The sequence below is a fragment of the Eubalaena glacialis genome, chromosome 13 (assembly GCF_028564815.1).
Source record: "Eubalaena glacialis isolate mEubGla1 chromosome 13, mEubGla1.1.hap2.+ XY, whole genome shotgun sequence".
Lineage (NCBI taxonomy): Eukaryota > Metazoa > Chordata > Mammalia > Artiodactyla > Balaenidae > Eubalaena > Eubalaena glacialis.
The window spans coordinates 26,668,006-26,693,074 of record NC_083728.1 but is presented as its reverse complement, the minus strand read 5'-3'; the positions used below and the strand labels follow the sequence as shown (position 1 = coordinate 26,693,074).

Below are 25,069 nucleotides of genomic sequence, written 5' to 3'. Positions count from 1 at the left end.
TGAGGACTAGCGTCTCTTGGGCGCGCGTGGGGAAATTAAGCCTAGGAAGGTGACTCCCTCCAGGTCACGTGGTGAGGGAGCACAGGGTAGGGATGGAGCCCAGGGCTTTGTCTCTTCACTGGTCCAGGGGGCTCTGAGTCACAGAGAAGCCAGGTCCTGCCCGTTGGCCCCAGCTTTACCTGGCCTGGCGTCCAGGGATTAGTGGGATTAGTGAAAATCCTGGGGCTTGAGCTAGGCTTACAGGAGGCGACACTCCAGGTACCATGGTGGGGGGGGGGGTTTGGTGCTCTGTGCCTCCGGTTCTGTCACTGCAGAGCCAACTCCCACCCTGGCCGGCTGCCCACTCCTCTGCTCCAGTCCAGTGGGTGGGCCGGGTGGCGGGCGGGCAGCCAGCCTTGTGCATTATGGGACTGGCATGGGGTAGCGGGGAGAGAGGCCCAGGGGCAAACTTTGTTCTCCTGCAGGATGCTGCCCCAGAGATGAGCCCCTTCTGGCCGGAGCAGGCCCCTTTTGTGGGCCTTGGGTGACACTGGGTCCCTCTGGGGGCCTGTCTCCTTGTCTGTACAGCAGGGTTGTTCAAGGACACCGTGGACTGCAATGCCCAAGCCAGAGCCTATTGACCTTCAAGGGCAGGGGCTGTGAGGCATGTAGGGGATGCGTCTGGGGCAGGTGAAGGGGGAACCCGTGGTGAATAAGGCAGAGGGCTGAGCCGCATGCAGTGGGGGCTCCTGGTGAAGAACAGGACCCCCCGTGGATGGAGCACCCCCGCTGTGCCCTTCCCTGCAGTCTGTGCGATGGCTCGGTGTCCTGGGGTGGGCGGGGCAGTCAGGCTGCTCCCCAGGGCGCAGCAGGGACAGACCCAGCAATTCTGCTGTCCCTCACACTTCCACAGTTGGTCCACCCGAACCGACTGGAATCTGAAATGACGGTGAGAAGGGTTGGATGGGCGAGCAAGCATTTCGGGCCTGGAAGGGTCTGGGTTGATGTCATAGCTCCACCATGACGCATTATGTGATTTTAAGAAGTCACTCCACCTCTCTGTGCCTCAGTCACATGTCTGTGCACTGTTTCCAAGCTACAGATGAAAGATGGACTATTTAATAAAGGTACTGTATTGTGGCCTCTGGTAGCAATTTAGCTAAAATTAAACTAGATCCCTACCTCACACCAAGCACAAAAATAAATTCCAGATGCATTAAAGAGCTTTCACACATATAAATCTTGTGTGTGTGCACTAAAGAGCATATATCTATATACCTATAGTGTGTAGGTATGTACATACATTATATGTAAATTATAAAATTAGTAGAAGAAAGTATATGAATATATTTTTGTAATCTTGGAACTGGGCAGGACCTTCCTGACAATACATACAACTTAGAAGCTATAAAAGAAAAGACTGATTTAACTTTGGACATAAAATTTTCAAAAAAAATTAACAAAAGACACTTTAAACAAAGTTAAAAGACAAATGACTAGAAGGAAACATGTAGGACAGCTGGAGGAGTGAGATTGGGAGAGGCATTTGGGGGAGGAAGTAGGGTATCTCTGGGTTCACTTTTCACCAAACTTCAGTATGGTGTGTTAATAACATTCTTGTTAATAACAAGGACGGTTCTCATAAAAACTATGGAAATAATGCCAAGTTGGATATGCGTGGCTCCCAGGTCCACTGGTTGCTGGGAGGGGGCAGGGAGTGGCAGGAGGATGAGGTCACCCCTTGAAGCCACCCTGACCATGGAGACCATTAGAGGCAGGCCCTGGGGCCGGGTGTTGGAGGGTTCCCAGGGGCTGGTGAGGAGCCTGCCTGATGGCCAGAGGGGTGGGTTCTGCAGCAGGACAAGGGCCTGTCCGGGGTGCTGTCCCAGGAGATAGTGTATTTCCGATTTATCCTCCCTTCTAATGTCCAGCTGAACCCTTGCCAGCCTCTCCACCTGCCTCCCCCTGCCTGTATGGAGTCCCTCCCTTGCAGGTTCCATCCCTGTGCCCTTTGCGGCTTGAGCAGCCTGCCCCCTTCTAGCACAGCGTCACCCCGTCCCTGAGTACTGGACCTCCTATCACCCGCCTGGGGCCAGAGGTTGACAGTGATCATTTACCTTGGTGATCATTTACCCATCATTTACACAGCACCTACTGTGTGCCATGCTCTGTGCTGAGAACTCCATGGGTGGAACCGTCGTAGATACTCACAGTAGATACTGGCTTTAGCACTTCTGTAAGCTCTTAAGTAAATACTAGAACACGTGAGGCTCAGCTATGACAAAGGTTACGCACATAAAGAATGAGTGACTGATTTAGGGAACAGGAACAAAAAAATATTTACATCTGCATTTCTAATCGTATACAGTGATGACATGGAACACGCTATCAGAATTTATAGAATTTTCTTACAATGTTTCTAAAGTTTCCCAGAGTTTCTCCTTTACAGGATTTCAGATATTTTATAATTTTTTTTCAATTTTTAAAATTGTGGTAAAATACATATCACATAAAGCTTATCATCGTAACCTTTTTAAAGTGTACAGTTCAATGGTATTAAATACATTCATAATATTGTGCAACCATCACCACCATCCATCTTCATAGTTCTTTCCATTTTGTAAAACTGAAATTCTGTACCCATTAAACACTAACTCCCCATTCTCCCCTCCCCCAGCCACTGGCAACCTGTCTACTTTCTGTCTCTATGAATTTGACTACTCTAAGTATCTTATATAAGGGGAATCATACTGTATTTGTCTTTTTGTGACTGGCTTATTTTATGTAGCATAATGTCCTCAAGGTTCATCCAAGTCATGGCATATTGTGGAATTTCCTTCTTTTTAAGACTGAATAATATTCCATTATATGTATAGACCACATTTTGTTTATCCATTCATCTGTTGATGAACACTGGGTTGCTTCCAGCTGTTGTGAATAATGCTACTATGAACATGGGTGTACAAATATCTCTTGGAGACCCTGCTTTCAGTTCTTTCGGGTAAATATCCAGAAGCAGGATTCATATGGTGATTCTATTTTTAATTTTTTTGTGAACTGCCTTACTGTTTTCCACAGTGGCTGTACATACCTTCCCACTAATAGTGCACAAGGGTTCTAGTTTCTCTACATCCTCATCCACACTTACTGTTTCTGGTTTGGTGTTTTTTTTTAAATTTTATTTATTTATTTATTTATTTATTTATTTATTTATTTTTGGCTGTGTTGGGTCTTCGTTTCTGTGCGAGGGCTTTCTCTAGTTGCGGCAAGCAGGGGCCACTCTTCATCGCGGTGCGCGGGCCTCTCACCATCGCGGCCTCTCTTGTTGCGGAGCACAGGTTCCAGATGCACAGGCTCAGTAGTTGTGGCTCACGGGCCCATTTGCTCCGCGGCATGTGGGATCTTCCCAGACCAGGGCTCGAACCCGTGTCCACTGCATTGGCAGGCAGACTCTCAACCACTGCGCCACCAGGGAAGCCCTGTTTTTTTTTTTGATGATAGCCATCCTAATGGGTGTGAAGTGGTATCTCATTGTAGTTTTGATTTGCATTTCCGTAATGATCAGTGATGCTGAAACACTCTTGTGACGGTCAAGGGTGGGATTTCTCATCTCCCACATCATCTGATACAACAGGCATAATTCTGTCCCCATTGTACAGATGGAGAGACTGAGAGGGCTGGGTCTTGCCCAAGGTCACACTCGGGTCAGGGGCAGAGCTTGACTTGAAGCCAGGAAGCTGAGTCATGTACGGGCATCAGACTGCCTGGGGTTGAATCCTAGTGCTGCCATTTGCTGGCTGTGACTTCTGGCAAGTCATTTTTTTTTGCTTGGAGACTTCATTGTCCCCATCTGTGAAATGGGGCCTCATGGGGCTGCTGTGAGAGTGCCTGGGTACCCAGCACGTGATTGATAATTGCTAACTGAGCTTCAGACATCAAACCCTAGCCCACCTTCACTTTTCGGGGCCAAAAGACACTCAGACTTGGGCAGGGGCGTGAAGAATAAACTTTAATCTCTCTCGGGGTGGGGCCTCTAGTTAGGCTGCTCTCTGGGTGGAGTCACAGAGCCGTGCACACGCACTCGGTATAGGCAGGTGAAGCGTGGGTTCCCCCAGTTGCTCGATATCTTCACCTTGACTGCTCCAAAAGTCCTGGGAGGGTGGTTCTAGAGAAGAGTCACAGACAGGGGGCAGCTCGCCATAGGCCCCCACCCGGCCTGTCCAGATGAGTGTTTAGGAGAGGAAGGGAACCCTCCATTTCCTCAGGTGGGGAAACTGAGGCTCAGAGAGCAGAATGTCCCAAAGCCACACAGTAAGTTGCTACTCAGGGGCTGGGATGGAAGGGGATGAGGCCAGAGGACAGATAGACTGTGATGAGGAAGGCGTCCCAGCACAGCACATACGTGCTCCGGGATCCTGGGCAAACCACGCCCTCTCTGGGCTTCAGTTCCCGGTCTGTAAGAGGGAGGGGTAATATCTGCTTCTCAGGGTTGCCGTAAGCATGAAATGAGATCTTGGGGCCAGATGGCTTACTGGCACCTGGCACACAGTAGGTACTCTGTAAGTGCTTCCCCCTCCCCTTTTTGCACCCTCCCCAGAGGGGATGGAGCCCAGTGCAAAAGGGGGCCCTGGCCTGTGAGATCTCACTGGATGGTCTCAACCTCCCAGGGAATTACACCAGGGGAAACTGAGGCCCAGAGAGAAAGGGAATGGCCTGAGATCACACAGAACTTTTGGTTGGGTCAGGATTTGGGTCAGGGTCAGCCTGATTCCCAAGCCTAGACATTCCACTGAGTCTCAGGGCCATTCCAGCAGCCACCCTCTGGTCCTGCTTCTGTCCCCAACTCCCTCCCCTTCAGGCCTCAGCTTCCCCACCTGTGGTTGGACCAGGTACTGATCATGTGGCCTCCCAGTATGGAGACACTAAGTTTGAGGCCAGCAACCCTGGCCTGACGGGCCCCACCTGCTCAACACCTGCTGTCCCTGGAAGGAAGCACAGCGGGAGGGATCCTGGGCAGGTCAGGGAAATGGAAGCGAATAGGTCTCCTCAGGGTCCTACTCTAGGCCCTGGGTAGTAGCTCTAACACTCTGGGCCTCAGTTTCCTCATCTGTCAATGGGTTAGTGACAACTGTGCACCTCCTTGGGCTGCTGGGAGATGAAGTGGGGTCCCCTGGGTAAAGCCCCGCACAAGGCTGTGTGTGCATTAGGTGCTCAACATGGGCAGCTTTTCTCGGGTACCTGGAGCTGGAACATCTGAATGGTGTTTTCGGGCTGAAACTGGAACGCCCCCAGGAACACCTCCTCCTTTGGGGAAACTTCCATGCCCTGGAGAGTCAGAACCAAGAAGAAAGTGTCAGGCACAGGTAGGACCTCTAGAGGGTGCTGCCTTCTCCCAGCCGAGACTTGCACACCTCCCAGGATGGGGAGCTCCCTACCTCTTTGGGCACCGTTCCATTGTAGCACAGAGTAATGAGTAGGAAAGAGCATTGGACTGGGAGTCAGAAGGCTAGGGGTCCACTCCTAACTCTGCCATTGACTTGTAGGGTTTGATGCTTCCCTGCCCTTTAGTCTCTGAAGACTAAATTGGCTCTGAAAAGCTTGGGTTGAAATAAAGTACTGTTTACCCCCTTTCCTTGAAGGCTGTGATCTGACCCCGACTGTGGCCATTCCCAGCCTTAAGGTCCAGCCCCTGCAGGCTGTGGGAATTGTGCAGACAGTTTATCACAGTGCCTGGAATACTGCCATTATGAGCTGTCCCCTCCCTCAGTTAAGCATCGCTCCCGGCCAGGGCGTGCTCACGTAGATGACGAAGTCCTTGGGGGCAGTGTCCAGGCTGCCTGACAGTGAGATGGTCTTGGGGATGTGCTGCAGTGTCAGGTTGGACAGGTAGACCTTCTGGGCCAGTTGGATGGTCACCTGGCCTCTGTCACCCGAGAAGGCCCAGCAGTTGCCAGGTGTCACGTTGGGCTAGAAGTGGTAGATGCAATCAGGGCTTTGCTGGGTGGGTGGCTGGGTGAGAGCAGGTCCCTCATCCCACCCTGGCTCGCCTAGACCTCCGCGGCCCTCCTGGATGAGCCAGATCCTTCCTGTCTACAAAGCTTGGCTCGAGTACCACCAACACCAGGAAGTTTCCCTGACCGTAGGCAGCAAGGATAAGCCTTCCCCTCAGACCAGCGCAGCGAGGACAGGGGCCTTCTCGGGGCCCTGAGGGTTCCCTGCCCCTCAAGACTTGAGGGCTGGGGGAGGGGCCCCTTCCAGTGCCAAAGCAGGCTGTCCTTGCCCCTGTGCCTGTCCCCTACTCCTACCTAGCCCCCCCAGGGGTCCCTGCTGTCTGCACTCGCCTCTTGCCCTTGCCCCCTGACTTCTCCCCAGAGCCCCCTCTTGCCCCATCAGTTGCCCCCTTTCTCTGCCTCTGCACCCCGCTCTCTTGTTCCTACCCCTACCCCTGCCCCAGACCCCCACCCCCTGCACTCTCACTCCAACCTCTGCCTTCAGTTCCTGCCCCCAGGCCCCTGACCACATCCCTGCCACTCTCCCCAAGTCCTGCCATTCCTCCTGCCTCAAGGATCACGTCCGGGGGCTGCGCATAGTTCCACAGCCGGATCCAGTTCCAGTAAGAGCGAGCCTTGTCGTGGTTGTATGTGGCTGACGTTTGCTCATAGTCGATGGAGGCCCCTGTATGGGAGGTGATGGTGCGGGGGGTGGGGGGAGGGGTGTCTCAGCTGAGCAGCCCTGGCTTCTGCCTGGTGGAGGGGAGACTCACTATGTGCCCGGGGAGCACTTTGGAAGAGTCACTGGTGCTCTCTGGACTTTAGTGTTCTCCTCTGGGAAATGGGAGTAATAATAGTAACAATAATAGTAGTAATGATAGCATCCATTTCATAGGGTTGTTGTGAGGTTACAAGGAGTTAATACACCAAACTGTCTTTCCAGCAGCGCCTGGTGCAAAGTAAGGTGCTTGCTCACTTACGTCAGCCTAGTTACTATAACCTAGTTATTATTGCTATGGCCATTATTATACCCATTTCACAGAGGAAGAAACTCTGGGCCTGAGAGGTTAGACTGATGCCTTCTGACCCTACATCTCCTTGGGCCTGGGGGTGCCTGGGTGAGCTGGTACTATCTGCACAGGGCAGCCCGCCCTGCCGGCCCACCTCCCTGCCTTCCACGCAGCCCCTCGCAAGGGCACCTTTCACGTTGGTTCCCTCAGTCTGGAACGCTTTTCCCTCCTCACCAGGTCTCAACCCAGCGTCCTCCTTCCCACCTGTCTACTGCAGCCACTGGCTTTATTTTTCCAAGGCACGATTCCCAACTGTAATTGGGCCCGTGGTCAGTCTCCCCAGCCGGGCAGGGACAGATCTGCTGACCCCTGGGTTTGGAGGATGATGGGTGGGGGAGGGGTGGGGAAGGGCCTCCCCTCCCCACCTCAGCTGCCATGGGAGAAAATGGAAAACTGTAGCAAGGAGACCAGCTGGGAGGCAGAGGTTAGCTCTGAGGACAGACTTCCCAGACGCAGAGTGTGCCCCAGACCAGAACTGAAATCTACCCTCTGAAGGGTTTCTGAGGAAACTGGAGGTGGGCCGATTGGTGGGGCAAGGTGGCGGGGGGAGGCACTCACCTATCGACTTCAGGGCAAAGTCCGGTTTTTCAGTGTAATCTCCTTGGATCATCTTCATTATTTTCTGGGCCATTTTTTGCTGAGAAGGCAGAAAACCCAAGCTGTGCACTGGTGCGTTCTTACGGATCATGGTCCACAGGCGTGTTCACACCAGGTGACGTGTGCCTTCAGGACTCCCTCTTGTCCCTACCTGCTTGCCCCTGCCTGGTCCACACACAGGGCTGCCCGGTGCTATGCTGTGAGGAAGCCCAGGGCCACCCCTATCCCACCCATGGGGTTACTTAGTATTTTCACATCCACTGTGATGGGATATCACACACGCAGGACCAGGAGTCTCAGTGAAGTTAAGGGCAGGGGACCTGGAGTCAGACAGATCTTTCCTGCTAAGGGCCCTTGGGCTATTTACCACCCCCTGAGTCTCGATTTTCTTGTCTGTAAGATGGGATGAAAATTGCGTCCACCTCCTACTTTTGCAAGGATTACAGCTGAGACTCATAAAGCTGCTACTATATGCCAGGACTGTCTTCGGCTTCACATATGGTCACTCTTATGCCCTCACAGCAGCCCTAGGAGGTATGTACTATTATCATCCCCATTTTAAGGAGGAGAATCCTGAGGCACAAAAGGGTAACTTGTCCAGGGTCACACAGCTGTTAAGAGGCAGACCCGGGAACTTTGGTTCCCGAGTTCAGGCTCTTAACCACTATGCTCTGTTGCCAGAGAAAGACTGCAAAGCATTTAGCACACTTGGTGCTCAATAATCACTGGCTATTGTTTTGTTAGACTCTTCACAGCTGTGGCACACTGTATTTTCTAAAAATGCAAAAATGTCTCCCGTTCCCCGCTCTTCCTTCAGTGTGGCTTTGACACCCTTCTCATGGAGACGCGGGACTTCAGTTCCCTCCCCATCGGTCTGGATGGGCCTGTGACTATGGCAGGAGTGATGCTGTACGACTTGTGAACTCAGTCCTAAAAGGTGAACCGCCTGCTTCTTTGGGGACGCTCACTCTTGAAAGCCAGTTGCCGTGTTGTGAGGAAGCCCGTGCCATACGAAGGGACCACCTATGGGTGCTTTAGTCAAAAGCCCTGAGTTCCCAGCCGACAGCCAGCATCAACCTCCAGACAAGTGAATAAAGATTCCTCCAGATGATTCCAGACCCAGCTATTGGGTCACCCCTAGCCTTCAAGTCTTCCCAGCTGAGGCCCCAGACATCATGAAGCAGTGACAAACCATCCCCACTGTGTCCTGTCTGAATTCCTGACCCACAGAATCTCTGAACATAATAAAATGGTAGTTTTGCACCACTACATTTTAGGATGGTTTGTCATGCAGCAGTGGTAACTAGGATAATAGCTAGAGTGTTACAGGGCAGTGATTATTACTCTATTTCGTTGATGTGGAAACTGAGGCACAGAGAGGTGAGAGCTGAGTTCCAAAAGGTAAGAAAAGATATTGCTCATAAAAAGATATTGCATCTATAAAATAAGAATAGGAAAATAAGAATATGAAAAGAAGCACCGAGAGAACAAAGAGAAAACCGTTACGAATTCAGAATACATTAGCAGAAATGAAAAACTCAGTAGAAGTTTCGGTAGATAAAGCTGACAATGTTTTCTCAACTGTAGAGCAAAAAGATAAAGAGAGGAAAATGGGGTGAAAAGAAAACTTCCCAGAGGATTAGTTTAGGAGTTTGACATCCACATAATAAGGATTTTCAAAAATGAGAATAGAGCAACCAGGGCCAGGGGGAAATCATCAATTTAATCACATGATTAAAGAACATTTCTTTTTTTTTTTTAATTGAAGTATAGTTGATTTACATTGTTATGTTAGATTCTGGTGTACAGCAGAATGATTCAGTTATACACATCTATATGTTTTTCAAATTCTTTTCTATTATAGGAAAAGATGTTGAATATAGTTCCCTGTGCTATACAGTAGGATCTTGTTGTTTATCTATTTCATGTATAGTAGTGTGTATATGTTAATCCCAAACTCCCCTTCTAATTTATCCCTCCCCCCTTTCCCCTTTGGAAACCATAAGTTTGTTTTCTATGTCTGTAAGTCTGTTTCTGTTTTGCAAATAAGTCCATTTTTATCATATTTTCAATTCCACATATAAGTGATATCATATGATATTTGTCTTTCTTAAAGAACATTTCTTAGGACTAAAGAACACATGTTTCCAAATTAAAAGGGTTCCAAGTGTGGCCAGCCCATAGGCACATTATTATGACATTTCAGATATGAGGTAAGATGTAGGGCTTCTAGGTAAGATGTAGCAAGTTACAGAGAACCAATGGTCCCACTAAAAACAACTAGAAAAAGCCAGATAGTTTACTAAATCATATTTTAAAACCATCACTGAGCTATGAAAGAAACAGGAACAGAGGGACTAACATTCTAGAGAGGGGACAACCACTCTAAAATGTGCTGACATTCTTAAAAAAATCCCTGGGGCATTTGATGATTCTGGCATGGGGAGGATCTGAGTTTAGGTCAGACAAGGGGCTGCTACTGGTAAAAGAGAAAGTAGCAAAGTTTTTAACAGTTACATACAGTGGGTGAGACAAAATTGGAGATTTGAGGAGCCTTGACCATGACCAGTTTCCTCCATTAGATGCTAACTGAACCCGAAGGCTATGTAAGAAGCTAAAGGGCTACTTTGAAAGCTTCTGAAAGGCAGAATAAAACTTCCTGGTCTCACAAGCCTTAGTAAACCAAGTCCCTCTGGGGAAGGGGACCCCAAAACAAAACAAGCAAGAGGTTAAAGCCTTAGAACAATGATTCTCCTTATTATGTGCCAGAATCACTGAAGGACTTGTTGAAACATAGATAGTTGGTTCCCATCATCAAAGTATATGATTTGGTAGGTCTGGGTGGGGCCCATTAATTTGAAATTTCTAACATTTTTCCAGTTAATGCGGATGCTGCTGGAATAGGGGCCTCACTGTAAGAACTCCTGCCCTAGAAGAAATGCTAAATCAATACTGAGCAGCTACAGCTGTGCTTACCTGAGGGCACTAAACCAATTATGGGTACAATTAGAGGCTGAGAATCCAAGCTTGACCCTGGCAGAGAAGGCTGCCAATGGGGTCAGAGATTTTGTATCCGAAATTGGAAACTCAAAGCCCAGAAATAAATCCACACACCTATGGTCAATTAATCTTCGACAAAGAAAGCGAGAATATATTGATACAATGGAGAAAAGACAGCCTCTTCAGCAAGTGGTGCTGGGAAAGCTGGACGGCCGCGTGCAAACCAATGAAGTTAGAACACACCCTCTCACCATACACAAAAATAAACTCAAAATGGCTAAAAGACTTAAATATAAGATATGACACCATAAAACTCTTAGAAGAGAACATAGGCAAAACATTCTCTGACATAAATCGTACCAATCATTTTTCTTAGGTCAGTCTCCCAAGGCAATAAAAATAAAAGCAAAAATAAACAAATGGAACCTACTCAAACTTATGAGCTTCTGTACAGCAAAGGAAACCATACACAAAATGAAAAGACAACCTACAGACTGGGAGAAAATATTTGCAAATGATGCGACCAACAAGAGCTCAATTTCCAAGATATACAAACAGCTCATACAACTCAATAATAAAAAACCAAACAGCCCAATCAAAAATGGGCAGAAGACCTAAGTAGACATTTCTCCAATGAAGACATACAGATGGCCAACAGGCACATGAAAAGATGCTCAACATTGTTAATTATTAGAGAAATGCAAATCAAAACAACGAGGGACTACCTCACACCAGTCAGAATGACCATCATTAAAAATTCTACAAATAACAAATGCTGGAGAGGGTGTGGAGAAAAGGGAACCCTCTTACACTGTTGGCGGGAATGTAAATTGGTGCAGCCACTATGGAAAACAGTATGGAGGTTCCTCAAAAAGCTAAAAATAGAGTTGCCATATGATCCTGCAATCCCACTCCTGGACATATATCCAAACAAAACTATAATTCGAAAAGATACATGCACCCAATGTTCATCGAAGCACTATTTACAATAGGCAAGACATGGAAACAACCTAAATGGCCATCAACAGATGAATAGATAAAGAAGATGTGGTATATATATATATATGAAATGGAATACGACTCAGCCATAAAAAAGAATGAAATAATGCCATTTGTGGCAACATGGATGGACCTAGAGATGATCATACTAAGTGAAGTATGTCAGAAAGAGAAGGACAAATACTATATGATATCACTTATATGTGTAATCTAAAATGTGACATGAATGAACTTATTTACAAAACAGAAACAGACTCACAGACATAGAGAACAGACTTGTGGTTGCCACAGGGGAGGGGAGGTGGGGGAGGGATGGACTGAGAGTTTGGGACTAGCAGATGCAAACCATTATATATAGAATGGATAAACAACAAGGTCCTACTGTATAGCACAGGGAACTATAGTCGATATCCTGTGATAAATAAACCATAATGGAAAAGTATGAAAAAGAATGTATATATATGTATAACTGAATCACTTTGCTGTATAGCAGAAATTAACACAACATTGAAAATCAACTATATTTCAATAAAATAAATTTTAAAAAATTGGAAACTCAAGAGGCCTCAAACACATGGCAGTCTTTCCCATCAAGACATTTACCAGGACTTCCCTGGTGGTGCAGTGGTTAAGAATCTGTTTGCCAATGCAGGGGACATGGGTTCGATCCTTGGTCCGGAAGATCCCACGTGCCATGGAGCAACTAAGCCCGTGCGCCACAACTACTGAGCCTGCACTCTAGAGCCCACGAGCCACAACTACTGAGCCTGCCTGCCACAACTACTGAAGCCCGCAAGCCTAGAGCCCGAGCTTCGCAACAAGAGAAGCCACCATGATGAGAAGCCCGCACACCGCAACAAAGACCCAACACAGCCAAAAAAAAAAAAAAAAAAAGACATTTACCAAGTTTTGAAACTGCACGGGCAGGAGGCTAGAGGGTTAAACTGAAAACCTCTGACTAAATCCTATAAAAATTGCAATCCAGCAGGGAGATCAGCTCGGTGCTTTGTGACCACCTATAGGGGTGGGACAGGGAAGGTGGGAGGGAGGGAGACGCAAGAGGGAAGAGATATGGGAACATATGTATATGTATAACTGATTCACTTTGTTATAAAGCAGAAACTAACCCACCATTGTAAAGCAATTATACTCCAATAAAGATGTTAAAAAAAAAATTGCAGTCCAGGTCTGAACCAGTTCAATGCATGTTTATATAGAAGTGATCAGTATACGTCATCTTCCTTACAAAGAAAAGGGGGCACTCTCCCTGTTTGAAATTATAATTATCTGGAGCATCTAGTTCTTTTGTAAACAATGTCCAGAAAACACTAAAAAATTACCAGACATGAAAAGGCAAGACCATAAGATTGATACTCCAAAGAAAAAACGGAAAATAGGAGGAGACCATAGATGATCCAGATATTAGATTTAGCAGACAAGGATTTAAAAATAATTGTGACCAGTATGTTAAATAAAATAAAGGAAAAGATGGACAGCATAGATGAAATGATGGAGAATTTCACCATAGAATTAAAATCTATGAAAAAGAATCAAATGTATATTCTAGAACTAAACAATGCAATATATGAAGTTAAGAACTTAATGGAAAGGTTTAAGAGTAGATTGGACAGTACAGGCTACAGGATTATTAGTGAACCTGAAGAAATATGAAGAGGAAGTATCAAAACTTAAGCACATAGAGAAAAAGAATGAAAAAACAAGCAAACCAGGTAATAATATAGGAATTATGTGGAAAGCACTCTAAAGTTTAGCATAGATGTAATTGGAGTCCCAGGAGAGGAGATAGATAATGGGGTAGAAACAATATTTTAAGAAATAATAGCTAAGAATTTTCCTAAACTATTGAAAAAAAATCAACCCAGAGAGTCAATAATTTCAGCAATCCCCCAAGCAGATGAAATATAGAACACTAGTAGTAAAAAGAATATCCTACAAACTCTCAGGAATGAAAAGAGATCACACTCAAAGGACGAATAATAAGAGTGACATTAAACTTCTCTAAAGCAACAGTATAAAATAGAACACAATAGTGGACGTCTTTCAAAATCCTCAGGGGAAAATTTCCTATCTAGGATTCTATTCCCAGCCAAACTATCAATCAAGTGCAAGGGTAGAGTAAAGATGTTTTCAAACATGCAAGTTCTTAAAAAATTAACATACCTCTTATTTTGCTCTTTCCCAGGAAATTATTGTGGGATATGCTCCACCAAAACTTGGGATATGAGGAGTGGGGTATCAAACAAAGAGAGGTCAGATGTTTGGGGGCAGAATGGCCAGCATCTCACCTCATCTGACATGGCTTCCATCTTCTGGAGCTTGGCAATGAGCTGATTCAAATTACCTCGGAGGTCTTGGATTTCCCCAGCATGATGTCGCACCTTTTCTTGGTACATCCTTATGAGGAAGGAGTGAGAATATGGACTGACCAATTTGTGATGCTGTTACTTTTACCCTCAGCTTCTACCTTTGCCAGTCAGCCCACAAAGAACTAGCTTCATATTTTTCCACTCTCATGGGCCCATCCCTGAACCTACCCAGAAAGTTCTTATCTCTAAAATATTACTCATGCTCTTCCTTCTGCTTGGACTGTCCAACTATTCTTAAACCCAGCTCATTCCTTCTAAATATTTGAGTATTTTGTCTGCATTTAAGGATGCTGCCACCAGGTGGTATCTTGTTGGTTAAAATTTCTTATTTGCTGAGCACTAACTATGGGCCAGGAACTATTCAAGACAGTTTACATCTTCTTTAATACCCATAATTACCTAGAACAACAATTACCTAGGTGGATGTTATACCTCACTCATAAATGGGGAATAAAAGGCCCAGAGATGTGAAGTGACTTGCATAAGTTTAGCCAGGTAGGAAGTATGGAAGCTGGGATTTAAACCCAGGTTTTCTGGCAGAGCCCACATTCTTAGCCAATACATCTCAGGTCCTGGCTATAGCTCTGGTTTTTAGGTGATAATAGGACTATTTAGCAGATTCTTCTTACCTCAAGCTCTGCAGTGGACTATTTATGCTGTTATCCTGGTGGGGTGTTGAGGAAAGCAAGGGATCTTCTTCAGATGGCCTAATCTGGACCCAACAGAGTTTCATCCATCCATCCTCCCGTAACCATAAATCCATCCACTCATCCACTTTCCTATTTATTCTTCCACCCACCGACCCACCCATCCACCTGCCATCCATTCAAAATCCAATTTACCCTTCTTTTTATTCATCCATCCACATACACTTCCATCCACCCTTTCCCATCCATCTGTTCCTCCATTTATCCAATCTTTCTCATCCATCTACCCTCCTATCCATCTGCCTTGCCTTATCCATTGACCCTGTCATCAATCCATGCATGCATGCATCCCTCTACCCTCCCATCTATCTACCATCCCACTCAACTATCCATTCATCCATCCATCCATTTACTCACCCTATCCCATCTGCCCTCCCATCCATCCACTCTCTCATCTGTACACTCTTCCATTCATTCATCCATCCATTTTTCCCCCTATCCATTTCCCCCATCCCTACATCCATTACTTCCATCCCCCATCCATTCACATTCCCACCTGGCCATCTAGACATCCAGCATTGATCGTGTCCACCTTGTGCCTAGCATTGAGGTGGACATCGCTGGAATGAATCAGACCTGGCTCTGCCTTCAAGGACTCCCAATACAGTTGGGGAAATAGTTATGATTACAAAAAATTGCATTTATGTTTACAGAAAATTGTGGGAGAGGGAAATGTGACTACCTCTGCTTAGGTGTTCCTGGAGGAGGTGACATTTTAGCTGGATCTTGAAGCATATATATGGTGAAGTTCATGAGGGGAGAAGAGGAGAGGGAAGGACAGGCCCATCAGATCCCCTTTCTCTCTAGGGCTCTTTGCTGTCCTTAGACAGGGAGCTCTGGCCATTGATTTCCTCCTCCTTCTTCTCCAGGAACCACAAAGCAAATGGTCTCATCTCAATTAAGCAGAAGAACAAACTGCCTTGAGTAGAGAGAGAAATGTGTTCCCTGGCCTCACCGTCCCACTCTAGGTGGGGGCCTTGATAAAGAAGAGATGGGTCACTTCTGGGAATGAGTGACAGGAGAGGCATCCTGGAGGAGGAACTATGCATCTGGTCCTCAAAAGTCACATTTTGGCAGGAGAAATGGGTTCCAGGTGGGTGGCATGGCAAAGGCAGAGATTTGGAGCTGGAATGAGTCAGGAACTGAGTAGGGTCCAGATGTGGTAAGAGTGAAAGGAGCTTATGAAGGTGACATTGACTGACTGGGGTGAGGCCAGTCAGTGGTGGGGCCTGAAGAGAGCACACACTCACCTGCCAGATTTCCACTTTGGACGGCAAGTGCATAGAAAACACCCAGAATCCTGTGGGGATGGGGGAATGAGAATAAGCCATTTAAGATGAAAGGTTAAGAGCTCTGGAGTGAAGCCATCTGGATTCAAATCCCAGCCTTACTAGCACTTGGGAGAAGTTACTTAATCTCTCTACACTTCAGTTCCCTCCTCTGTAAAATGGGAATAGCAGTAATATCCACTTCATGATTGAATGATATCATATATGCAAAGTGTCTCACATAAACCAAATAATGTCTCCTCTCCCTCTCCTGTCTCAATCTTACTGGGGATAATTGGCAAAGAGAAGAAAAGGGGGTGTGGTCTCCCCTGCATTTTATGATCTCTGTGCTGGCTGAAATCTCATTATTCAAGCCATTATTAAAAGCTTGTAAAACCCATTGGTTGTTCATGATATAACACTCAACAAACCAGGAATAGAATAGAACTTCCTCAGTCTGAAAAAGGCCATTTATGAAAACCCACAGTTAACATCATACTTAATGGTGAAAGACTGGAGGTCTGCTCTTGCCATTTTTCTTTCTTTCTCTTTCTTTCTTTCTTTCTTTTCTTTCTTTCTTTCTTTCTTTCTTTCTTTCTTTCTTTCTTTCTTTCTTTCTTTCTTTCTTTCTTTCTTTCTTTCTTTCTTTCTTTCTTTCTCTCTTTCTTCCTCCCTTCCTCCCTTCCTCCCTCCCTCCCTCCCTTCCTTCCTTCCTTCCTTCCTCCCTTTCTTTTGACAGCACCGTGCAGCTTGTGGGATCTTAGTTCCCAGACCAGGGATTGAACCCGGGCCCTGGCAGTGAAACCAACAAGTCCTAACCACTGGACCACCAGGGAATTCCCTGCTCTTGCCATTTCTATTTAACACTATCCTGGAGATTATAGCCAGGTCAATTAGTCAAGAAAAAGAAATAAAAGGCAGATGACATGATGTTGCATATAGAGATCCTAAAGTATACAAGACTGGGTGTCTTGCCCAGTGTCAGCAGTAACACATGAATTTGGCAAGGTTGCAGGATACAAGATCAGTACACAAAAATCAATTGTACAGTTGATCCTTGACAACAAGGGGTTGAACTGTGGAGTTCACTTACACACAAATTTTTTTCAATAAATATACCATCGGCTCTCCATGTTGGGGGGTTTCACATCTGCAGATTCAACCAACTGCTGATCTAAATTTCCATCTGCAGTTGGTCAAATCTGGTGATGCAAAACCTTCGAGTAAGGAGGGCTGACTGTATTCATTGTACCACATGATTTTATATAAGGGATTTGAGCATCTGTAGACTTTGGTATATACAGGGGTTCCTGGAACCAGTGCCCCTGAGGATACTGTATTTCTAAACACTAGCAATGAACAATCTGAAAATGACATTAAGAAAACAATTCCATTTATAAACAGAATGTCAAAGAATAAAATACTTAGGAATAAATTTAACAAAAGAAGTACAAAATTTGCACTCTGAAAACTACAAAACATCATTGAAAGAATTAAAGGAGCATAGAGTTATTCATCAATAATGGAAAGACAGCCCAATGTTCATGGATTAGAAGACTTAACATTGTTCAGGTGACACTACTCCCCAGACTCATGTGTGGATCAATGCAATCCCTATCAAAATCCCAATGACCTCTTTTGTAGAAATGGAAAAGTTGATCCTAAAATTCATATTGTAATGTAAGGGACCCATAATAGCCAAAACAATCTTAAAAAGAACAAAGTTGGAGGACTTGCACTTCTACATTTCAAAACTTACTGTAAAGCAACCAATCCAGGGTAGTACTAGCAAACAGATAGACATATATGTCAATAGCATAGACTTGAGAGTACAGAAATAAACCCTCATATTTATGGTCAATTGATTTTCAGTAAGGGTACCAGACAATTTAACGGGGAAAAGAATAGTCTTTTCAATAAATGGTGCTGGAACAACTGTATATCTACATTCAAAAGAATAAGGTTGGACCCTTACCTCACACCATATACAAAAATTAACTAAAAAATGAACCATGGACCTAAATGTAAGGGCTAAAACTATAAAAATTTTAGAAGAAAACATGGGAGTAAATCCTCATCACTTTGGGCTAGGCAGTGGTTTCTTAGATATGACACCAAAAGCAAATATCACAAAAGAAAACACAGATAAATTGGACTTAATCAAAATTTACAATTGGCCTTAATCAAAGGACTTTATCAAGAAAGACAACCCACAGAATAAGAGAAAATATTTGCAAATCATATATCTGATAAGGGACTTGTATCCTGACTATATAAGGAATTTTTAGAACTCAATAATAAAAAGTCAAATAATCCAATTTAAAAATGGGCAAAGATCTGAATAGACCTTTCTCCAAAGATGATATACAAATGGCCAATAAGCACAAGGAAAGATGCTTAACATCATTAGTCATTAGGGACATGAAATAGAAACCATAATGAGATATCACTTCACATGACCTAGGATGGCTGATAAAAGACAGAAAATAATGATTGGGGGGCTTCCCTGGTGGCGCAGTGGTTGAGAATCTGCCTGCCAATGCAGGGGACACGGGTTCGAGCCCTGGTCTGGGAGGATCCCACATGCCGCGGAGCAACTGGGCCCGTGAGCCACAATTACTCAGCCTGCGCGTCTGGAGCCTGTGCTCCACAACAAGAGAGGCCGTGATAGTGAAAGGCCCGCGCACCGCGATGAAGAGTGGCCCCCGCTCGCCGCAACTAGAGAAAGCCCTCGCACAGAAACGAAGACCCAACACAGCCAAAAATAAATAAATAAATTTAAATTAAAAAAAAAAAGCATTAAAAAAAAAAAAAAAGATTGGAAGGGAGATCAGCTCAGTGTTTTGTGTCCACTTAGAGGAGTGGGATAGGGAGGGTGGGAGGGAGACGCAAGAGGGAGGAGATATGGGGATGTATGTATATGTACTGCTGATTCACTTTGTTATACAGCAGAAACTAACACGCCATTGTAAAGCAATTATACTCCAATAAAGATGTTAAAAAAAAAAATGATTGGAACCCTCACACATTGCTGGTGGGAATGTAAATGGTGCAGCCATTTGGAAGAGAAGTTTGGCAATTCCTCAGATAGTTAGAGTAATCCAGCAATTCTACACCTAGGTATATACCCAATAAAATTGAAAACACGTGTCCATGCAAAAATATTACAGGAATGTTCATAGCAACTTTATTAATAACAGCCAAAAAGTAGAAACAACCCTAATATCTATCAGTTGATGGATGGATAAACAAAATGTGGCTCACCCATACAATGGATTTTCAGCCATAAAAAGGAATGAAATGCTTACGTATGCTACAAAATGGATGAACTATGAAAACACTGTAAGTGAAAGGAACGAAAAGACAACATATTGTATGATTCTATTTATGTGAAATGTCCAGAATAGGCAAATCCACAGAGTCAGAAAATAGATTAGTGGTTGCCTAGGTTGAAGGGGAGGGGACATGGGGAATGACTGCCAGGGACTGGGAAGTTTCTTTCGGGGGCAGTGAAAATACTGGAATTTGTTAGTAGTGATGGGTGCACTACTTTGTGAATATACTAAAAACTGCTGTATTATACATTTAAAAATGGGGTGATTTATGGTATGTCAAGTACGCCTTAATAAAGCTATTTAAAAGAATCTTATCTGTTGGGTTATGTTGCCTCGGAATTTCTAATTTCCTAGGAAATTCTCCCCCGGCTCCAAACCCCGTGGTGCCCTTAAGTGGAAGGAGGAGATTCCTTTGCTTGAAAAAGCCAAGCTGTGATGCAGAGGTGGTGGCGGTGTCTAGTAGGAAGCCATAGAGACCCAGAGAGAGAGAGAGAAAAATAATTATCATAACATGGTCTGGGGAGAGCTTTACAGTTTTCAAAGTTTTTCTTAGCTTTCAAAAAATTTTCTTAGTCATTGTTTCATTTAATCTTCTGAGCAACACTGATTAGACAGATGAGGAAACTGAGGCTCCTAGAGGGGTAGTGTCTGACCCAGTGTCACATAATCAGTGCCAGAGCCCTCACTCTTTCCCTTCCCAGGATGGGCAAGAGCCCAGGGATACCTCCACCTGGGATGGGGCAGGGCTCTGGACACGCACCCAAAACACAGAGGATCAGAACACCTGTCTTTTCCATGAGCTTGTGGAGGAACAGCTTGCATCTGGAAGACAGAGAAGCAGTGGTCAAGGCAAGGTAGGGCTTTGCACAGCCTAGTAAGTCTTAGCTTGGCTCTTGCCCCGTTCCCACCCCAAGAGACAGGTTCCTTTCTGGGCAATGACACTCTCTCCCTAATGCTGGCCATATTCTGTGGCTCCACAGCATCTCAGAGGAAAGAAAGCTCTTACCTCAGTATCTGGGGCCATCAGAGATCAACTCACAGTGGTCACCCATGTCCTTCTCAATCCCTCTCTCCATCTATATACTGTTTGTCCCCTCCCTTCCTCTCTCCTGGGAAATGCACCCTTCAGGGTTTCGTTCAAATGTCCACTCTGCCTACAACCTCCAGAGTCAACACTCCCAGCTTGGCACTGTTTTTGGTGTCTGCCTGCCCCACCCAACTGGGAGCTCATGAGTGATAGAGGCCAGGTTGGGCCCAGAGTAGGCATTAAGGAAGCGTTTAGCATATAAACTTTAAATGAATGAATGAGGTGGAAAACTCTTGCAGGAATTTAGAGGCATTTGCATGGGCAGGGAACAGAAAGGGAAAGAATGGGACAGGCGTTGCAGGCAGGAAGAACAGCCTGTACAAAGGTATGGAGGTGGGAAGAGGAATAGTGGGTCCAGGGAGTGAGAATCCTAGCCTTGCTGGCCCAATGGATCCACAGCAGAAAGCAGAATAAGAGGAGCTTGGAAAGAAACAGTGGGACAAGATTTCAGAGGGCTACAGGCTGAGGTGCTGGAGCGATGGGGAGCCACACTGGGGTCTGGGGTGAGGCGATCCGATAAAAACCAGGTTTGAGATAGCTTATCTGAGGGGAGGTCCAAACCAGTGATGGGGTTGCCATGGTCACCAGTGCACGGTTCCAGTCCCCATAACCCTCCCCTCACCTGCCCTGCTCACCTGCAGGTGTTGAACAGAACCTGGTGGGCCTGAGTCCTCAGGAAGCAAGCCAGGCAGGTGACCCAGGCTGTGGAGAAGACAGGAAAGCAGTGAGTAGCTGCACCCTCATTCTTATCCTGCAACAACTCACAGGGGCGAGACCCTGTTGTTGGGAGACCCTCTCAATTTGCTATTCAAGCCCAGGACAGTCCTTTGCTCTACTTATGGGTAAGCACCAGCTTGGAGTGAGTACTGGAACTACAGTAAACCCACTAGCAACCGGCGGTTAATAAACACTTAAAAGTGACTCAGGCACATGAAAAGTCTGAGATGTCCTTGCTAATGTCCATTCCTAGACACTGAGAGCTTCTCAGTAGAAGAGTCCTTGTCTGGTTCATCCCCGGGTGCCTAGCATTGCCCCGCATTGGGGAGCTAGGCAAAAAGTAGGGGTTCAGGATGGATGAATAGGTGGAAGGATGCATGGATAAATGGAAGAATGGGTAAGAGAATGGCTTGGAAGATAGATGAATAGGAAGATGAATAAGAGGATGGGAGAATGAGAGGGGCGTTAGAAGGATGGATGGGTTGATGACTGGATGGATGTGAATATTAACAAATAAAGGTATGGGTGAATTGATGGCTGACTCAGTGAATGGATTGGAGGAATGGATGAACTAATGGGATACATGGATATTCCAAAAGGTGGATATGTGAACAGATGGTTGGATAAATGACTGAGTGGATGAATAGTGGAAGTGTGGCTGGATGAACATAGAAGACTGATCTTTAGGGTGTGGTCAGAACAATGTCCTTGAAGTGAGGGTGAGTTGCATCGAACCATTCCCATGACTTCAGGGACCAGCCTGGTGGCAGAGTAGAAGAGGGCTGGCAGTTAGCTTCTCCTCCAAACAGCAAGTCTCTCTCCTAGTCCCTCTCTCCAACCACCAAAGAGATCCTCGCTGGAATGACACCCCTGACACCTCTGAAGGGAAGACCTCCAGAGCTCAATCTGCTGCCCGACTTGAGGCTGGGCCCTCTTCCCAGGCCCATGTTGATGGCCAAGGCAGCTCTTCAGTGTATACGTACACATACATCCCAGCATGCACTGGGTCAGGCCTGAGGCAATGATGCGGATAGGCAACAGGAAGGTGTCACCTGCGGAGAGCACAGGGCTGTCATGTCACTGTCAGCCTCTGGGACATGGTGCCTGCAGACACCGGGGGAACATCCCTGCCCCCTGCCCTGCCCCGCCCCTTGCTGGGTGACCCTGGGTTGTCCATTTGACATCTTTGAGCCTCAGCCCCTCACTGCCCACAAAGACCCTGGGATCCCCTCTCCCATCCCTTCTCACTCGTGTTTGACAAAGGCTCCTCTGTCATCCTGCAGATGTTCCGGCCTCGTTGGATGATCCTGGCAACAACAAGATTCACAATTGCATTTTACAACTTACGAGGAGCGTGGTGTCCCCATTTTCCAGATGGAGAAACTGAATTGCAGAAAAGTTTGCTCAGGACCACAGGACTGCGAATCAGGGAGAGACCCAGGTCTGGCTGACCCCCGATGCAGGTCTCTTTAGAGGAAAGGACTCAGTTTGCTGTGGCAGTCTTCCAAAAGCCACTCCCTCCTCTTACTGGCAGAAGGCTGATTTTGGTCCTTTGTCCCCTTCTCCCCCGAGTGATTTAGATGGTCCTGATTGGTCTCAGCCTGTTGTATTCTCAGTCCCCTTGCTGTTGGCACAAGGATGGGGAAGTCTGCAGGGGTGAGGTGTTGGGGTGGATACAGGGGTCTGGGACTTGGGGGAAAAGTTTTCTCATTGCTAAGCTGAGACCTACAGGATGCAATACCCACTCTCCTTCCACCCTATATGGCCATGCTTCTGTGTGACCCCTGGGACAGTGGTAGCCATCTTGTGACCATGAGAGGAGGCCAAAAGGGAGAGCAAAAAGATGGCAGGAGGGACTTCCCTGGTGGCGCAGTGGTTAAGAATCCGCCTGCTAACGCAAGAGACATGGGTTCGAGCCCTGGTCCGGGAAGATCCCACATGCCACGGAGCAACTAAGCCCGTGCGCCACAACTACTGAGCCTGCACTCTAGAGCCCGTGGAGCCACAACTACTGAGCCCACGGGCTGCAACTACTGAAGCCTGTGTGCCTAGAGCTTGTGCTCCACAACAAGAGAAGCCACAGCAATGAGAAGCCCGGGCACCGCAACAAAGAGTAGCCCCCACTCGCCGCAACTAGAGAAAGCCCGCGCAAAGCAACAAAGCCCCAACACAGCCAAAAATAAATAAATAAATAAATAAATAAATAAATAAACTTAAAAAAATAAAGATGGCAGGAACCTGCGTCTTGGCTGGCACTGCAGAGCCTCAGAATTAATGTTCTCTGGAGCCACCCATATCTTGGGACCTTTGAATATGTGAGATAAATTTTCTTTATTCCTTTAAAAATTTTTTTAATTGAAATATAGTTGCACAATATTTTATAAGCTACAGGTGTACAATGCAGTGATTCACAACTTTAAAGGTTATAGTCCATTTATAGTTATTGTAAAATATTAGCTATATTCCCTGTGTTGTACGTTTTTCTTTCTTTTCTTTTTTAAAATTTTTATTAGAGTGTAGTTGCTTTACAATGTTGTGTTAGTTTCTACTGTACAGCAAAGTGAATCAGCTATACGTATACATATTTTCTTTATTTCTTAAGGTAATGGCCTCCAAACATCATTTTTTATTATACTCCCAATGTTATATATATATATATATGTATAGCTATACATATATATATATATCTACAAGTGTGCTGATATATTATTTGCCCTTTCAAATGTACAAGCTTTATTTATACCTTCCTGAGGAATATAAATTAAAAGAGGATGAGCTAAAGGAAAATACATACTGAAGTTCTAATAATTTTTCCCCTTACCCCAGTGAACTGTTTTGTATACCCTCTTGGAATATACACCTGTTCTGGGGGCCCAGAGGAAGGCATCATTTTGAGTTGGAATTTCCATCACCTGCAGCCAGAGGTCTCCTACAGATAAAGATGGCAGAGATGTGTGTTTTCTCATTTACTATCTGTCTCCCTCACGTGAGCTCCACAGGGGCAGGGATCACACCCGTCTGGTGCAACGCCGTGATCCCAGCACTCTGCCCAGTGCCTGGCACACAGCAGGTGCTCAGTAAACACGTGCTGAAAGGATAACCGCTCCACCACTTCCTGGCTGGGAGACTTTAGGAAAGCCACCATCCAATCTCTCTGACCTCAGGTGCTGCATCTGTAGGTGCATCTGGTAATGCCCGCTGGCTTCCAAGAAAAGGCTGAGGGGCAGCATTTTGTAAACTGTCAAGGGCTGGGCAGAGGGAGGGGATGCTGTCCTCACCTCCTGGGTCTGACCTCCCTGGGGACGTGGACCACATTTTCGGGTGGGTCACACGAGTCCCCAGGGTTCCTTGAGGACCGGGGCATCGATGTCCTTCTCTAGGACAGGGAATTGGTGGCAGGGCTCTCTGGGAGTCGGTGAGGAGGAAATGGCCACTTCTGCTGCCACCTCCTAGTGTTCCCTGGAAGGTGCCATGTGGAATCTTCCCTGGGTCAAGGGGAGCTGTTGGCACTGTGACCTCACAGAGCAGGTGGGGATGGTCAGCCCAGTCTCTAGCTTGGCTCTGGAACTTCCCCTTGGAGGAACCCATTCTGACCCACTTTCCACTTTAAAGATGGAGAAATTGAGGTCTCAAGAAAGGAAGGGCCATGCCAGGGACTCACGGGCTGGACAGGGGAGAGACCTGGCATGCCAATATCCAGGCCATGCTTTTTCTTGCTCCCAGGTCCCTTTCTGCCCCAAGCTTCCCACATTCTTAGGCTGTACACGAATTTATTCTGTAATGCTGAGCTTCTCCCTGGTGTTTTGTATTTTACATAATACAAAACGAGTTTATGTGTTGTTGTCTTAATAAAGTTCTACTTTTTACTGGTGAAAAAAAAAGCATACAGAAGGGGAATGTCTGGCTGTGGTTTTTCGGTCAGTCCTGCCTGTG

The 25,069-nt window shown here is 46.1% G+C and overlaps 1 protein-coding gene across 1 annotated transcript; it reads right to left on the bottom strand.

The window, feature by feature from the left end:
* Positions 1–4,012: 4,012 nt before the first annotated feature.
* Positions 4,013–24,500, bottom strand: SUN5 (Sad1 and UNC84 domain containing 5). The gene is made up of 13 exons (XM_061209573.1): positions 24,415–24,500; positions 22,385–22,443; positions 22,120–22,188; positions 21,055–21,121; positions 20,093–20,154; positions 15,980–16,029; positions 14,652–14,686; positions 13,942–14,050; positions 7,598–7,676; positions 6,539–6,654; positions 5,779–5,946; positions 5,218–5,304; positions 4,013–4,144 (listed from the first exon to the last, which is right to left on the bottom strand). Exons 1-13 carry the CDS (start codon positions 24,498–24,500, stop codon positions 4,013–4,015), a joined length of 1,119 nt encoding a protein of 372 aa, XP_061065556.1.
* Between the last annotated feature and the right edge of the window lie 569 nt (positions 24,501–25,069).

Bases quoted from the DNA above. Each gene is read 5' to 3' on its own strand.
- SUN5 (XM_061209573.1), bottom strand. From the start codon at position 24,500: ATGCCCCGGTCCTCAAGGAACCCTGGGGACTCGTGTGACCCACCCGAA. The intron at 22,189-22,384 runs GTGAGAAGGGAT...TGCTCTCCGCAG, and splicing joins GGAGCCTTTGTCAAACACGA to GTGACACCTTCCTGTTGCCT. The intron at 20,155-21,054 runs GTGAGCAGGGCA...TCTGTCTTCCAG, and splicing joins GTTCTGTTCAACACCTGCAG to ATGCAAGCTGTTCCTCCACA.